The sequence below is a fragment of the Columba livia genome, chromosome 29 (assembly GCF_036013475.1).
Source record: "Columba livia isolate bColLiv1 breed racing homer chromosome 29, bColLiv1.pat.W.v2, whole genome shotgun sequence".
Lineage (NCBI taxonomy): Eukaryota > Metazoa > Chordata > Aves > Columbiformes > Columbidae > Columba > Columba livia.
The window spans coordinates 139,312-154,940 of record NC_088630.1 but is presented as its reverse complement, the minus strand read 5'-3'; the positions used below and the strand labels follow the sequence as shown (position 1 = coordinate 154,940).

Genomic DNA, 15,629 nt, shown 5'->3' with positions numbered 1-15,629 from the left:
GCTTTCCCGCCGCGCCCTCCCCTCCCCGCCCCGCCCCACCCTGCCAGGCCCCGCCCGCGCGCGCTCCCGTTGCCGCCCCCGCCCCGCCCGTTGCTCTCGCGAGACTCGCCCCGGACCTGACGGTGCTTCCCGGATCCCGGCACCGACCGCCCGTTACCGACCCCCCCTTACCGACTCTTCCCTTACCGGCCCCGGCGCCCACCTCCCGCTACCGACTGTCCCCTTACCGGGCCCGGTGCTGACCCCCCGTCACCGGCCTCCCCGTCGCCGTCCCTCCTCTTACCCCCGTTACCGACTCCCCCTCCCCGTTACCGACCCCCGGCCATGGGCGACCCCAAATACGCCGACCTGCCCGGCATTGTGAGTGGGGGGGCCGGGGGTGGGGGGTCTTGGGGAGGGTGAGGGGGGGTCTGAGAGGGTCGGGGGGTCTGCAGGAGCTGGGGGGGCCGGGCGGCCGGGCCGGGGGGCTGTGGGTCAGTGGCTGGGGGGGTTTGGGGGTGTCGGGAACAGCAGGCTTTTGGGGGCACTAGGGGGGATCGGAGGCATTTGGGGTGTTCGGGGTGTCCGGGAGGGGCCGTTCGGGGGTGTCAGGGTCTGAGCACATCAGGGGTCGGGGGGGGCCGTGGGGTCGGGGGGGCCGTGGGGTCGGGGGGCCTGGGCTGCTGCGGCATCCGGAGCTTTTTCAGGGGCGGTTTGCAGGTATTTGGTGATAACGGGTAACAAACAGAGCGGGGGTGTCACCTCTCGTCCCCAAGGCCAGGAACGAGCCCGACGTGTACGAGACCAGCGACCTCCCCGAGGACGACCAGGCCGAGTTCGAGGCGGTGAGGCCTCCCGGGGGGGCACCAGCTGTCCCCGCCCCCCCGCGGCAGGACCGGGGAGCGGCTCCTGTCCCGCGCCCCGTGTCCCTGCCCCGAGGTGGCAGCGCATGGTGGGGGCGGGGGGTGGCTCGGGGGGCCCCCCCCAAAATGGAGTTGGGGCCCCACAGACCAGCCCCGTGGTGCCCAGCTCGTGGGGGGGACACTGGGGACGTGTCCCCAAGGCTGGCACAAGGGGTGACACCGGGGGGGACTGTGTGGTGACCCCCCAGCTCTGCCGGTGATGGGGGGAACCCGGGGCCGAGACCTGGCTTGTCCCCACGGTGCCGCCAGCATCTGGGGGCCACGGGTGCCCCACACGGTGACACGGTCACACCAACCCCGTGTCCCCCCCAGTGCTGAGCGAGGGGCTCAGGGGCCCTGGTGGGAGCAGGGCCGCGGGATGGACTGAAATGGGATGTTTTCACCCCAAAGTCGCCCCCCGTCAGGCCTTGGTGACACTGAAAGTGTCCCCAAGCAGCATCAAGCAGTGACCCCCCTGCCCCCCCTGCCCCGTGCAGCCCGGGGTGCAAGAGATAATTGGTTGTTGGGGAGTTGAATTGCTGGATAATTAGTTGTTGGGGGTTTAATTGCTGAATAATTGGTTGGGGGGGATTAATTGCTGGGTAATTGGTTGGGGGGGGTTGATTGCTGTCACCTCCTGGTTGTGTTGCTGGCACTGGACTGACCTGCATTTCCCCCCCCCGCTTTGCCCCCCCGGACACTAGTTTGCACAAGTAAGGCCCGTTCTGGTTCCGCATGCTGGTTTTGGGCGGAGTTTTGCATGCCGGGGGGGTCCGGAGCCAGCCCTTGTCAGCGTGTCCCCCAGTCCTGGCTGTGGGTCACCTGCCGTGGGGGAGGGGGCTGCGCTGCGCCCCCCCGCCCTGCTGCCGCTGCCCCCCAGCGATGGACATTGCGGTTTTGTGCCCCCGCCCGGGGGTCTGGGGCCATCGGGGCTGCTCCGGGGGGCCAGGCTCCGCTTCACCCCCCTGCCCGGGGAAGAGAAAAGCGGGTTGTGGGGGGCCGGCTGTGTCACCCCAGCTCTGGCGCACCCTCCTGTGCTTCCTCTGCACACCGTGACCCCCCCGCGGTGTCTCCTGGGGGTTCAGCTGTCCCCAGTGCTGCTTTGTCCCTGTGCTGGCAGCTCCCCCCCCGCCGCCCCCCCCGCGCCATCCCGGGCCACCCGAGGACAAGGGTGACATCCCCACGTGTGGGACGAACCTTCTAACGCCGTTTTTGTCTCTTTCTCCCCCAATTTCCTCCTAATTTTCTCACCTCTGGGAAACACAAGGAGCTGGTAAGAGCCCCGGAACCGCCGCCCCCGCCGGGCGCCCCCTCCGCTGTCACCCCCTTTTTGTCCCCATGCACTGCGCAGGGGACGGAGAGGGGCTGCGGGGCGGGGGGTCCTTTGGGTGCAGGTCGGGCCCCCCAGCTGGTCATGGGGTGTCACCCTCGGGGGGGTCACCCTGGAGGGGCCGATGTCCCCTTGGGGACGTGCCGCGTCCTGGACAAGCTGCCGCTGGGTCCTGTCCCTGCGCGTCAGTCCTGGGGGGCTGTGACCCCATCCTGGGGAGGACGGGGACACTTTTGTGTCCCCCCGTTCTGCTGACGAGCCGGGGGGGCCCTGCCCGCAGGAGGAGCTCAGCAGCACCAGCGTGGAGCATCTCATCATCAACCCCAACGCCGCCTACGAGAAGTTCAAGGACAAGCGCTTGGGTACCGAGGGGCTGGGTGAGTTGGGGGCCGGGGCGCGGGGGCGTCGTGTCACCGAGGTGGCCCCCCCGGGGCGCAGCCGCGCTGAGCGCTGCGGGGTGTTGCTCTTCTCCCAGATTTCTCGGATGGCGTCAGCAAGACGAGGAGGACGGGCTGCAGGTCTGGGGAGCGCGACATGGTGAGGCTGGGCTGGGGACACGCGGGGCACCGTCCGTTGTCCCCAGGTCACCCCGAACCGCAGAGGGGGTGGGGGGGGGGGGGCGGTTTGGGTCCATCCCGGCACTGGTGGTCCAGGACCGTGTGTCCTGAGCGGCTCCGAGGACGGAGACCCCAACGTCCCCAGTGCGTTCGCTGAGGGGCGGGAGGGGCAGACTCCCCACAGCCCCGCTCCTCTCTCTGCAGCTCGGGGGGGGCGCCCAGGAGAGCCCCCAGCAGCGCTACCAGCGCCTGCAGCTGGAGGTGCAGGAGCTGCTGCAGGAGGTGCAGCGCGGCGTGGTGAGCAGCGCCCTGCGCGGGGCGGGGGGCGGCGCGGGGGGGACGGCCGGTTCTGCCCCCAGTGCAGGGGGGGACGGCTGGTTCTGCCCACAGGGCGGGGGGGGGGACGGCCAGTTCTGCCCCCCGCAGGGCGGGGGGGTGACACGGCCGGTTCTGCCCCCAGGGTGGGGGTGACAGCCGGTTCTGCCCCCCCAGGGCGCGGCGCAGGAGCCGGCGGGCGAGCAGCAGCCGGTGGCCGCGGCCTTGGCGCGGCAGGTGGACGCGCTGCGGCAGCAGCTGCTCTCGGGGCGGCTGCAGCAGCTGCTGGGACCCAGCGCCGCCGTCGACTTCGCCGACCCCGAGGGGGCCTTGGCCAAGTGAGTGGGGGGCCGGGACCCCCGGGGTGTCGGTGTCCCCGCGTCCCCCCCACACCCGCGTTCCGCCCCAGGCGGCTGCTGCAGCAGCTGGAGGTGGCCAAGCACAGCAAAGCGCCGCCAGGGAAGAGCCCCCCCGCAAAGAGCTCGTCCCCGCCTGGGGACGCCGTCACCTTCGAGCTGTACTGGAGGCCGGAGCAGGACCAGTTTGCCCAGACAGCCAAGGTAGCTGCTGGGTGGCGGGGGGGCTGCGACGACGCTGCCTGACCCCAAAATGGGGTGTCCTGCGGTGTCACCCCCGTGTGTGTGTGTGTACCCCCAGATCGCAGAGCTGGAGAAGCGGCTGGCGCAGCTGGAGGCAACAGTGCGGTGTGAGCCCGACAGCCAGGTCAGGGGGTCCTGAGTCCCCATCCCACCCCCATCCCACCCCCAGGGGCTCCCCCCCCATCCTGCCCCCCTGATGCCATTTCCCCCCCAGAACCCACTCTTGGCCGGGCTGAAAGGCACCAACCTCATGGTGAGTTAGACAGGGGGCGGGGGGACACACAGGGACCTTTTCCCTGCCCCCAACTCTGTGCCCATAGCACTTGGGGGGGCACTCCCAGGGTCCCCCCCCTCACCCCTTGTCCCCAGGAGACCATGCAGGTCCTGCAGGCCAAGGTCAACATCTTGGACGTGGCCGTGCTGGACCAGGTGGAAGCCCGGCTGCAGGTGAGGGGGGGCGCGGGGGGCGTCACAGGCCCTGGCCGTGACCTTGGGGGGCACCGCTGGATTTGGGGGCTCACATCCGCCCCCCTCCCTCTCCAGAGCGTCCTGGGGAAGGTGAATGAAATGGCCAAGCACAAGGCGATGGCACAAGACACCGACACCCAGAGCAAGGTGAGAGCGGGGGGTGGGGACGACACCCTCCGGAAAAGGCTCCCCCAGCATGGGGGGTGCATGGACACCCCCCCGTTTTTTGCCCCGTTCCCCAGATCCAGCAGCTCCACGAGACGCTACAGCGCTGGGACCCCGTGGCCACCGCCCTGCCCGACGTGGTGCAGAGGCTGGTGACGCTCAGGGACCTGCACGAGCAAGGTGGGACACGGGGGACGCCGGCTGGTGTCAGCGGGGGGGGGACACGGGCACTGAGCTTTCCGCCCGCCCCCAGCCGCCCAGTTCGGGCAGGTCCTGGTGCACCTGGACACGACGCAGCAGGACATGGTGGCGGCTCTGAAGGACAACGCGGCGCTGCTGGCGGAGGTGGGAGCCCCGCGTGACGGGGGGGGGCCCCATCCTGCCCCCCAGCTCACCCCCTTCCCCTCTCCCCCCCCAGGTCCAGAAGACAATGAAGGAGAATTTGGCCATCGTGGAGGACAACTTCGCCGACATCGACGCCTCGCATCAAGCGGCTGCAGAAGTGACCCCCCCGGCCGTCCCCCCCTCCATGAGGCATTGCACCCCTCGGGTCCTGCGACCCCCGGGAATCGTCCCCCCGCAGGTCCCTTGTTTGTACTTACTCTGCCCCTCCACCACAGTGTGTGGGGGCTGGAGGGCCCCCCCCCCCAACCCTCCACTTGCACTGAGGGGGTGGGGGTGTCTGTACCCCCCCATTTACCCCAATAAACAGCTCAAAGTGCATCCATGTCAGCATCTTCGGGTGATGCTCAGGGATGGGGGGACCAGGATGGGGGGACACCCAGGGACACCGTCACCCCCCAGCCCCCGGTCCCCCCCGCGCTCCCGCCGTGACCTCCCTGGCGCTGGCCACACGGTGGCAGCACTGGCCCGTTTGGGGACAGAGATCGGGACAGGGATGGGGGACAAGGTCGGGGACCAGGGCTGGGGACAGGGACGGGGACAAGGTTGGGGACGAGGGCTGGGGACAAGGACAGGGATGGGGACAGGGCTGCAGAAGGTGACAACAAGGGTCCCCAGCTTGTCACCACTGCAGGGACAGGTGGTGCCAGCACCAGGGACGATGGCAGCACAGCCGCCGCCCTGGGTGTCCCCTCATGTCCCCAGGTGTCCCCTCTGCCTCCGCCCCGGGGAGGTGGAGGCAGCAGATGCACATCCAAACCCGCAGTGGTTTATTGGGGGGGGACACAGAGCCCAGTGACAGGGGGAGGGGGACAGGAGCAGGACACCTCGATACCCTGGGGGGCGCTGGCATGCGGGGGGGGACACACTGACATGGGGAGGTGCCGGGCAGCAGGGGGGGCCGGTGCTGTTGCGGGGGGACAGTGACACCGGTGGCAGCCAGGATGACCCCCCCGCCGTGTCCTCGCAGGGGAGACGATGAACCCCGAGCAGGTGCTGTATGTGGGATGGGGGTCGGTGGGGCTGTCCCGGGGGGCGCCCCGGGGGGTCAGTCAGGGTAGATGATGAACCCCGAGAACGTGCTGTACTTGTTGGTGTTGCCCCCGTGGACTTTGCCGCCGTCCAGCTTGACGAACACCTCGTCCCCCACGTCCAGGTGCAGGATGACGCTGTTGCTGGCGTAGTCGTAGTTCTGGTCGGCGTCCTGCGCGATGGCGCTGGCCCGCACCTTGGGGGGGACACGGGCATCAGGGACCCCCCCGCAGCGCGGGATGGGAAACGGGGCTGAGCCGGGTGTCCCCATCAGCGCTCGGTCCCCAGGGGACAAAATCCAGAGAGCCGCAGTGACCGGGACCCTGCGCTGTCCCCAAGCACTGGAATGCCGGGGGGGACAGGATGGCGGCGTGGGGGGCAGACGCGGCATCGACCGCACTGGATCGATGCTCGTTTTCCCGGAATAAATGGGAAAGGTCCGGGGCGAGGCCGCGCAGGAGCTGCCGCGAACAAAGGGACCGGCCGGGGACACGACCCCTATCCCCTGGTACTGGTGGCCATCCCGGGGGGGGCACAGCCGGTTGTCCCCCCCGGCTCCAGGCCTGGCATCCCCGGGGCTTTGTGTCCCCCCTGTGCCAGGGACAGGAGCCCCTGGAATGGGGTGTTGTGTCACCACGGCTGAGATGGGCGGGGGGGACGAGGATGGGGGGAGATAGGGGTGGGGAGAAGAGGGTGGGAATTGGGGGGGGCGGAATTTGATGGGGGAACTGCAATGTGGGGACTGGGAGGGAATGGGGATCAGGATTGGGATTAAGGGAAAGGAAAATGGGAAAACTGGGGTGGGAGGAAATGAGCTGGAAAAAGTGGGATGGGGAAACGGGGATGGGGGAGGAGGCGAGAGGAACTGGGATTAACAGAAAACAAAATGGGAAAACTGGAATAAGAAGAAACAAGATGGGAGAACCAAGATAAGGGAAGCAGGATGAGGAAACTGGGATGGGGGAACTGGGATCGCGGAGCCAGTGGAGACACCGGCAGAAATGGGGCTGGAGGAGCTGGGTGGGGAACCGGGGACACCGGGAGCAGCCCCGGCGAGGGCACCGGTGCTGGGGGTCCCAACCCGTACCTGCCCGTTCTTCATCAGGTCAGCCCACATGCTGGTGCCGTCACCACCGCGCATCAGGACGTGGTAGGTGAAGAAGTAGATGCCGGGGAGGGGGCAGGTGAACTTCCCACTCGAGGGCTCGTAGTAGTTGCCCACGTTGGTGACAACGTCGTCGAAGCGCAGAACCTCGTAACCCTCGTGGGGCTTCCGCAGCCCCGCGTAGAAGGCGATCTTGGGGCTGTAGAAGGAGGGGATGTACCCCCCGGGACCTGGCCCCGGTGGCCCCGGCGGCCCGGGCCGGCCTGGCTCACCCGGTGGCCCCCGCGGTCCTGGTGGTCCGGGGGGACCCCGCGCCCCGGCACGGCCCTTGCGCCCCGGTTCGCCCTTGGCGCCGGGTAGGAAGGGGGGCGGGGGGGAGGCGGGGGGCAGCTCAGGGTAGGGGTCGCAGACCATGCGGCAGCTGCCCAGCATCTCGTAGTGCGCGGCCGCCTTGGAGCTGTGCACCAGCAGAGGGATGGCCACCAGCAGCACCAGCACCATGGCCACCCCGATGGCCGCCCCGGCCACCCGCTTCCTGCGGCTCAGCCGGGAGGCGGCCAGCGCCAGCAGGTCCTCGTCACCCTTGGGAGCGATGGTGGCACCGGGGGGACAGGCGGCACGCGGCCGCCCGCTGAGCCGCACGTCCCGGTGGGGATGGAGCTGGGGATGGGGATGGGGATGGGGAGGGATGGGGAGGGATGGGGATGCTGCCGGCAGTGGGGACCGGAGTGGGGACGGAGATGGGGACAGGGATGTCACAGCAGCAGAGCCGGGAGCAGGGACAGGTACAGCAGGCGCTGGAGATGGGGACAGGGATGCGGGCAGGAGCGGTGACAGCAGCAGGGCTGGGGCCGAGGACGGGACTGGGAGCGGGGCTGGAGCCGGGGCCAGGAGCGGAGCTGCGACTTGCGGTGGTGAAGGAGACGAAACCAGAGCTGACGGTGGAACCGGGAGCAGAACCGGGACCCAAGACGGTGCTGGAGCCGGGGACGGGGCTGAGACCGGGGCCGAGGACGGAGAGCGAAGCTCCTGCAGCAGCCGGGCTTGGAATCGGGACCGGAGCCCAGGCTGAAACCAGGACCGGAGCCGGTGTTGGAGCTGGTGATGTAACCGGAGCCGGGACCGAGCCGGGAAGGAGCCGAGACCGAGCTGGGATGGAGCCGGGATGGAGCCGCGAATGCGCGGGGATGGAGCCGGGAAGGAGCCGGGAGCGCGCTGGGTTGGAACCGGGATACAGCCGGGATGGAGCCGGGATGGCACCGGGAATGAGCCGAGGTGGAACCGGGAGCGAGCCGGGAGGAGCCGGGATGGAGCCGCCGCGACGCGCGGGGCAACTTCTCGCCAAGTTCCCCGGGAGCGGCACCCCCGGGAACGGGACCCCCGGGAACGGGACCCCCTCCCCGGGAGCGGCGCCGCCCCGCCGCGCTCTGCCCGGTGGCGCCGGTGGGGCCGGGGCCGGGCAGCGCCGCCCGGGCCGGTTCTCCCGGAGCCGCCCCCGCCCCCCGCTCGGGCCCCCCGGGGGACGCGCGGCCCCGGGCCCGCGGCGGAGCGGCCCTTTCCCCCCCGGCGCCCGCGTCCCCCGCCCGTGCCCGCCGGTACCTGTCGCCCGCGGCGCCGGGAGCCACGTGCCGGGGCCGCCGCCCGCCCGCGCCGCGCCCGCAGCCCCGCTCCGCCCGCCCCGTTCGACGGCACCGGGCACGGGGGGGCGGAGGAGGGGGCTGGGGGAGGGACGGGAGCGAGGGGGGTGCGCGGGGTGCGGGGGGCTGTGAGTGTGCAAGGGGGGGGCGTGCGTGTGCACAGCGCTGTGTGTGTGCAAGGGGGGGGCATGGGGATGCGGGGCCGTGTGTGTGCAAAGGGGGGCGGGGGGGTGCACGTGCGTGTGCAAGGCGGACACGGGGCTGTAAGCGGGGGGGGCGGGTGCATGACACGGGGGCTGCGTGTGCAGGGGGAGCGCAGGGCCCCCCAGAGGTGCAGCCCCAGGCTGGCGGCCACGGGCCCATTTCGGGGGCCCCTCTGCAGGGTTCACCCCCCATTTGTGTGCGCTCCAAGGAATCCCCAGGCCGGGTAGGGGGTTCTACTGGGGCGCACGGTCCCTGCCCAGCCCCGGGATGGGAACAGGGCCGCCAGCCCCGGTGTCACCGAGGTGCCCACTCCCCGGGGTGCTGGGGGGTCCGGATGCGGCCCCCGCTGCTCCCGGCGGAGCAGCTGCTGGGGGGGGCGCTGCTGGGGGGCTGATTCACAGCTGCTCTTTTCCAAATCTTGCCGGAATTTGCTCCGTTATGCAAAATGAAGTCTTGGCCTCCGCGCTCCCGGGAGAGGAGCCGCTTCCCCCCCGCCCCCCCGGTCCCTCCGCCTGCAGCAATGAGAGAAATACCAGAAAAAAAGCAGGAATCGGGCAAAAGGCACCGGCCACGCCGGCGGGCTCCGCGCGGAGCCATCGCGGGTCCCTCTGCGGGGGGTGGGACGAGGGGTCCCCTGCACGGAGCCGCTGGGTGACGGGCCCACGGGTGGCTTTTCACATGTGTGTGTATGCGCAGGGGCCACGCGTGTCCTTGCGGAGGCAGCGGCTGCTCCTGCGTGTGTGTGTGTAGAGGTGCGCGCACACGTGTGTGCTCTGCGTGCTGTGTACCTGCTGTGTGCATGTATGCATGCTGTGTACCTGCTGTGTGCATATATGCATGCTGTGTACGTGCCGTGTGCATGTATGCATGCTGTGTGCAAGCTCTGTGCGTTTGTGTGCATGCATGTGCATGCTCTGTGTGTGTGTGTGCATGCATGTGCATGCTCTGTGCGTGTATGTGCGTGCATGTGCATGCTCTGTGCATGTGTGTGCGTGTGTGTGCATGCTCTCTGGGTGTGTGCATGCTTGTGCACACATGCACATGCTCGGTGCATGTCTGTGCATCAGTTTCCATACGTGTGCATGCTCGGTGCATGCATGTGCATGCTCAGTGCACGCTGCATGCGTGTGTAAACGCCCGCAGCACACGGCGGGGGCTGCGGGGGGAGATGCTCCCACGGCGCGTGTCATTTATCCGTGGAGTTTGGAATTTGCAGGCCGGGCCAGCTCCCTCCAAAGGGCGGCGATCAATCAGCGGGATATTGGATGGATTTATGGGCCCTTTATGCGGGAGGATCAATGCGATCCTGACCAGCCCGCCCATGTTTGTGCAACAAATTAACGGCGGCTGCATCGCCCCCCCAGCCCGGCGGGGACGGGTCCGGGTGTCATCGATGCCACCCGTGCTGCTCCTCGGGGACGGGGATGTCGGAGTCCCCCTGCCAACCCTCCCCCGGCTGATCCTAATGAGCAGCAACAGCGAATTAATTAGCCAGGCTGCGAGGGGAAGCCCGAGTGCTAATTAGCAGGAGCCGGGGGCTGGTGGGGCGCGGGCGCTCAGGCCCCGGCCGTGGGGACGCGAGGGCACAGCAACGGCCGCTCGGGGGTCCCGGCCGCCCCCGGCCCTGCTGGTGGGGGGGACGGGGAGGAGGGGGGGGCGCAGAGCCGAGGCTGCGGGTAAAAATAGCAGCAGCGGCGATGAGAAAGGTCAGTCCGGGGGGAGGCGGGGGTCGGGGCCGGATCCTGCCCCTGGTTGTGCGGGGCAGGGGGCGGGATTTGGGGGGCTTAGCCGCGCCCACGGGGGCAGCGAGCCCCGTGCCCACAGCAGCACCGGGAGGGCGGCGGCCGTGGCGGAGGTGTCCCCGGTCCTTGGCGGCCGTGCCTCAGTTTCCCCGCCCCGGCTGCCCTGGCTGTCCCGGGCCGGTGCCGGGGCCGCCCGCTGGGGACGGACACGTCTTCGGCTGCAGAGCCGGCGGCTCCAAGGCCGGAGCCGGGAGCCGAGCGCGGCGCGAGCCGCACGGCCGGTCGCAGAGCATGAATAAATGCATCACGCCGCGTCCTGTCCCCGCTGTCCCCGCTGTCCCCCCCGGCGCGGGGAGGGGTCGGTGCAGCCGGCCGGTGACTTCGCGTTCGCCATCTGCCTCCATGGCCCCCGAGGAGCCGCCGGCTCCTGCGGCAGCGCGGGGATCCGCAGGGTCACATCCAGCGCTGGCATGGCCACGGTGCTCGGTCCCTGCGCCCCAGGCTGCCCTGTGCTGCCCCGTGTATGGTCCCCAGTGCCATTGCATTGTCCCCAAGGCTGGCACATTGTCCCCAGTGCCCGTTGCATGGTCCCCAGTGCCAGTGGATGGTCCCCAGTGCTGGTGCACGGTCCCCACGCCCAGGGAACGGTCCCCTTCGCCTCCCCAGGCCAGCCCGAGCGTGTCCGTGGCCCGGCAGCGGCGTGCCGGGCGGCAGACAGATCGCCGTGTCAGCGGAGCCGGGGGGGGCCTGGCCAAATGAATATCGATGGGCTGTGGCGGCCGGGCGCTCAGCCGGGCAGGTTTGCGCTCCAGCCGGGGCGCTGGGCCGGCCCGGACTGGGTCAGAATTGTCCTTGAATGGCAACAATAAACCAGCGGCTGGCGTGGGGGGCGCGAGGGTGGGTGGGTGGGGACCCCGGCGTGGGGCCGGGATGGAGCCCGTGACACGCGGGGACACCCGGGTGCCTCTTCATGGCTCTCGGGGGGGCAGGAGCGGCCGCCGCTGTGATGAACTGCAGGGTCTCAGCCATGGGGAACCACAGGCAGCCTGGGGGGGAAACCCCTGGGATCCTGGGGTGGTGACGGCCCCTCCCACCGTGGCTCCAGCGCGGGGGGGTCTGCTGGGGCACGCGGTGCAGCCGAGATGGATGGTTGTGCCGGATTAATCCTCCGGACAAGCGGCGTTTATTAGGGATGCAGGAGACGTCGGGCGCAGAAATCCATCCCAGCCGGGTGACAATTAGACGGGCGGCCGGGGCACGGGGGTGCGCTCACCCCCCGCACCTGCCCGCACCCCCAGCACCTGCGTCCCCCCTGCTCCGCGGGTCCCCCTGAGCCACGCCACGGGGTGCCGGGTCCCCGGTCTCCCCCCCGGCGCTGGGGGGCTGGGGGGGCTCATTGCAGATTCGCCTCATGCCCACCTGAGCCGGGCGCTGACAAATAGACATTTAAATCAGACAATTAGCCGGGCTCCACCGCTGACATTTTTAATGTATTAATGTGCATCAACAGCTAATACATATAAAATTCCCCTAATACCGGGGCGGGGGGGGCGGGGGGGCCGCGCGGGCGGCGCTGGCAGTGATGTACGAGTCCGGGGGGACTCCGGCCCCAGCGCTTGCATTAATTACCGGCAGAGTGACACGCGGTGTGACACCGGGACGGCGCGGGGGGAGCGCGGGGACAGGCACACGCGTGTCCGCGGGAGGGGAGAGCGGGGGGGGGGGGCGCGCACACGCGTGTCCCATGTCGCTGGGGACGTGGTGCTCAGTGTGGGGGCTGGGAGGGGGGTTGGGGGGGCACACGTGTGTGTTGGGACACAGGTGGGCTTCAGGACATGCATGTGTCCCCAGCCACGTTCCCCACGCATGGTCGTGGTCCCCACGTGTCCCCACCATGGTCCCCATGTGTCCCCAGCCTTGGTACCCTTGTGTCCCCAACCGTGGTCCCCACGTGTCCCCAACCATGGACCCCGTGGTCCCCCCGGTCCTGGTCCCCCTATGTCCCCACCGTGGTCCCCATGTCCCCCCAGCCATTGCACCCGTGTGTCCCCAACCATGGGCGCCATGGTCCCCACATGTCCCCAGCCATGGTGTCCCCATGTCCCCAGCCTGGTCCCCCTGTGTCCCCTCCGTGGTCCCCGTGCGCCCGGGCGGTGACAGATGCTTCAATTCGCAGGAAGGTGCCACAAATCGATGCCGTGAGCGCCGGTGGCCGCGGCTGATCGATGGCACCAATTACACCCGCAAACAGGCCTCCCCGCGACCCCCCCGGGGCTGGGGCACCCCAAGACCCCCCAGGGGCTCCCCTGCGTGTCAGGGGCACCCGAGGAAACCGAGGCAGCCGTGGGGGGCTCTGCCCCCACCCCCACCCCATCAACCCGCCCGCCAAAGGCAAATTTGACATTTTAAAATCCAGATACTTAAAGAGATCGATCGGGATGCAAGACCCCCCCGGCACATCGATCCTGCGCCAAAACGGGGGGGTCACGGCAGCCCAGCCCCACCCGCCCGGGGCTCCTGGGGGTCCGGTGGGGGGTCCAACCCCACCCCAGCCGGGGTGCTCCCCCCGCCCCGGTGTGGGCTGGCGGGGCTGGGCCCCCCCGAACTGGGGCTGGTGGGCAGCGGAGCGTGGGCGGGGGGTCCGCAGGGAGCCGCTGTCAGGGAGGCAGCCAGGCGAGGGCGGGGGGGGGGGCGCTGTCAGCCCGTCCTGACGGGCAGCGGAGCCGGGGGGGCACCAGCATCCCCACCCCCCGCCGGCAGCCCCAGGGACCCAGGCGTCCGGGCCTCTCAGCCCCTCCTCCGAGCCGGGGTTTTGCCGCATTGCACCCCCAAATCATGGGGGGGGCCCATCCATCCCCCGGGCAGCAGCGATGGGGGGGATGCAGCCCCAAAGCCCGGGGGGGTTCCCATCCAGCCCCCCCAGATTCCATCCTGCTGCTGCTGCTGCACTGCCCGCGGGATGCTGAGCTTGGGGGGGGGTTGTGGCCCCCCCAGGACCCGCTAACGGGGCTGAGCCCCCGCCCGGCTGCGGGGCCGTTAATTATGGATGAGCCCAAATTGGCGGCTGCAGCCGCTTAATCTGGGCAAACACGGCGCCGGCTGAGCAAACACAGCCCCGGGGGGGGGTCACCTGCAGCGGAGGGGTCACCCTGTCCCTCCCAGGTCCGGCCCCGCCCCGCTGTGCCCTTTGGCCGCTGCCGTGCGGGTACAAAGTCCCGGGGGGGGCGGTGCCGCCGGGAGCTCCGTGGGGAGAGGTGGGTCGGGGGGGCTGGGGTCCCCCGGAACGGGGTTTGGGGACTGTGGGGTTGCACTGGCCCCGGGGGGGGCTCAGAGGGTCCGGGGTGGGACCATGGGGGGCTCACAGGGGGCTGGGGGGCTCAGGGAGTCTTAGGGGGATGTGTACTGGTCCTAGAGGGGCAGGACCCTGGGGGGGCTCAGGGGGTTCTGGGGGGGTCACAGGATACTGGGGGAGCTCAGGTGGTACTGGGTGGGCACAGAGGGTTCTGGGGGCACATTTACTGGCACTGGGGGGGTCTGGCACTGGGGGGGGAACCGTGTGACCTGGGGTCCCCGACCACACGGCCCCTCCCGCAGGTGCCGGATGCCGGGGCTGTGCCGGTGCCCGCCAGGGCGGTGACTCCCCCGGACAGCCGAGGCGTCACCGCAGCGGGGAGCACCATGGCCAAGCGGCTGCTGGTGGCGTATGCGCTGTGGGCGCTGGGGGGGCCGCTGGGGCTGCACCACCTGTACCTGGGCCGGGACAGCCACGCGCTGCTCTGGATGGTGACGCTGGGTGGCTTCGGGGGGGGCTGGCTCTGGGACTTCTGGCATCTCCCCGCCTGGGTGGCCGCTGCCAATGGGGCGCCTGGGGGGCGCGTGGGGGCCGTGCCGGCACTCAGCCCGCTGCGCCTGGCGGGGCAGGTGGCCGTGGGGATGTATTTCGGGCTGGTGGCGGCGGTGGCGATGCCGTGGGTGCCGGCGCTGGTGGCGCAACCGCTGGCCGTGGGGCTGGGGGTGCAGCTGGTGGCCTCGGTGGGGGACCAGACGGCGCGGGCGCCCAGCACCCTGGCCGCAGCCTTCGTTGTCTCCCTCCTCTTCCAGGGCCGGGTCCTGGCGGTGCTGCCCGCCAGCCTGGCCGCCAGTGTCACCGCTCAGCGTCACCGGTGCTACAAACCCCTCGGGGCAGCGCGGCCCCGGCTGGCCGCCCGGCTCTACCGCCTGGGGCTGGCGTGCCTGGCGTTTGCCGCCCCGCTCGCCTGCCGCGGGCTCTGCGGGGCCGCCGGGGTGCTGGGCGCCGTGCTGGCGCTGCCGCGGGCGGTCACTGAGCTCCTGCTCCTGCCCCTCCGCGCCACCGGGCTCCTGGCGGAGGTTCTGGGCTTCGCCGGTGGTTTCCTGGCGCGGGAACGGAGTGGCCAGGGCGAGCGGCAGCAGCGGGCGTACGAGGTGCGAGATGCGGCGCTGGCACCAGGGGATGCTGTGCCTGGGGTCTGCTGCTCCTGTGTCCTGGGTGGGGGGGGGAAATGCCCTTTTTGGGGTCCCCTCCAGGCACATGCAGCCCCACAGACCCCCCCCAGTGTGTCCCTCTTGCCCTGCCCAGGTCCTGGGGCTCCTGCCCGGCTCCTCCGCCGAGGACGTGCACCGGAGCTACCGGGAGCTGGTGAAGCTTTGGCACCCGGACCACAACCGGCAGCGGGCTGAGGAGGCCGAGCGCCGTTTCATTGAGCTGCAGGAGGCCTACGAGGAGCTGCTGGGGCACAGGAGGGCGGCGGCAGGGTGACAGTGACAGTGGCAGCGGGGTGACGCGGGGACCAAGGGCCGGGGGGATTTGTAAACACGAGGTTTCCCTCTCTCTGCTGCTTTGTTCCTTCGCTCGGTGTGACACGTGGCGAGGGGGCGTCTGCAAAGAACACACGGGGGCTCGTGCGAACCGTTGCGTGTGCAGACCATCGCACCGGGCCCCCGCCAGCCCTTGCGTGGCCGGGAGCCCCGGTGACCCCGGGGAAGAGGCAGGACGGGGGCGGTTCGGGCGGAGCGGGGCCGCGAACCCGCAGACCCCCGATGTCAGCCCTGGCCGCCCCTCATCTTCGGCGTTTTCCGGAAGACACTCGGGTGTTTCCGCTATAGGGCGGTGGCTCTCGGTAGTTTCCGTCCACGTTCGGCACCCGCCGCCCCGCCCATCAAGGCGGGGCCCC

At 70.3% G+C, this 15,629-nt stretch overlaps 3 protein-coding genes across 4 annotated transcripts; 2 read left to right on the top strand and 1 right to left on the bottom strand.

Moving 5' to 3' along the window:
• The first annotated feature begins 85 nt into the window (after nucleotides 1-85).
• LOC102087376 (dynactin subunit 2-like) lies at nucleotides 86-5,042 on the top strand. The gene is given in 15 exon segments (XM_065043410.1): nucleotides 86-360; nucleotides 756-824; nucleotides 2,492-2,588; nucleotides 2,687-2,748; nucleotides 2,973-3,065; nucleotides 3,261-3,421; nucleotides 3,493-3,643; nucleotides 3,741-3,806; nucleotides 3,897-3,935; nucleotides 4,052-4,129; nucleotides 4,226-4,297; nucleotides 4,393-4,495; nucleotides 4,569-4,660; nucleotides 4,734-4,796; nucleotides 4,798-5,042. Coding segments are annotated over 15 exon segments (1,206 nt in total). The 5' UTR covers nucleotides 86-324; the 3' UTR covers nucleotides 4,822-5,042.
• A 429-nt stretch (nucleotides 5,043-5,471) lies between these two features.
• C1QL4 (complement C1q like 4) lies at nucleotides 5,472-7,355 on the bottom strand. The gene is made up of 2 exons (XM_005515331.4): nucleotides 6,837-7,355; nucleotides 5,472-5,945 (listed from the first exon to the last, which is right to left on the bottom strand). The coding sequence occupies exons 1-2, from the start codon at nucleotides 7,353-7,355 to the stop codon at nucleotides 5,766-5,768; spliced, it is 699 nt and encodes a 232-aa protein (XP_005515388.3). The 3' UTR covers nucleotides 5,472-5,765.
• Nucleotides 7,356-13,628: 6,273 nt separating this feature from the next.
• DNAJC22 (DnaJ heat shock protein family (Hsp40) member C22) lies at nucleotides 13,629-15,286 on the top strand. 2 transcript variants are annotated; one of them, XM_065043400.1, is made up of 4 exons: nucleotides 13,629-13,691; nucleotides 14,032-14,220; nucleotides 14,539-14,880; nucleotides 15,035-15,286. In XM_065043400.1, exons 2-4 carry the CDS (start codon nucleotides 14,116-14,118, stop codon nucleotides 15,212-15,214), a joined length of 627 nt encoding a protein of 208 aa, XP_064899472.1. In that variant the 5' UTR covers nucleotides 13,629-13,691; nucleotides 14,032-14,115; the 3' UTR covers nucleotides 15,215-15,286. The 2 variants fall into 2 exon arrangements, with proteins under 2 accessions (XP_064899472.1, XP_064899471.1); XM_065043399.1 differs by having other exon boundaries at nucleotides 14,032-14,880.
• The last annotated feature ends 343 nt before the right edge of the window (nucleotides 15,287-15,629 follow it).

Bases quoted from the DNA above. Each gene is read 5' to 3' on its own strand.
- C1QL4 (XM_005515331.4), bottom strand. From the start codon at position 7,355: ATGGTGCTGGTGCTGCTGGTGGCCATCCCTCTGCTGGTGCACAGCTCC. The intron at 5,946-6,836 runs GTACGGGTTGGG...GTCCCCCCCAAG, and splicing joins ACCTGATGAAGAACGGGCAG to GTGCGGGCCAGCGCCATCGC.
- DNAJC22 (XM_065043399.1), top strand. From the start codon at position 14,116: ATGGCCAAGCGGCTGCTGGTGGCGTATGCGCTGTGGGCGCTGGGGGGG. The intron at 14,881-15,034 runs GTGCGAGATGCG...TGCCCTGCCCAG, and splicing joins GGCAGCAGCGGGCGTACGAG to GTCCTGGGGCTCCTGCCCGG.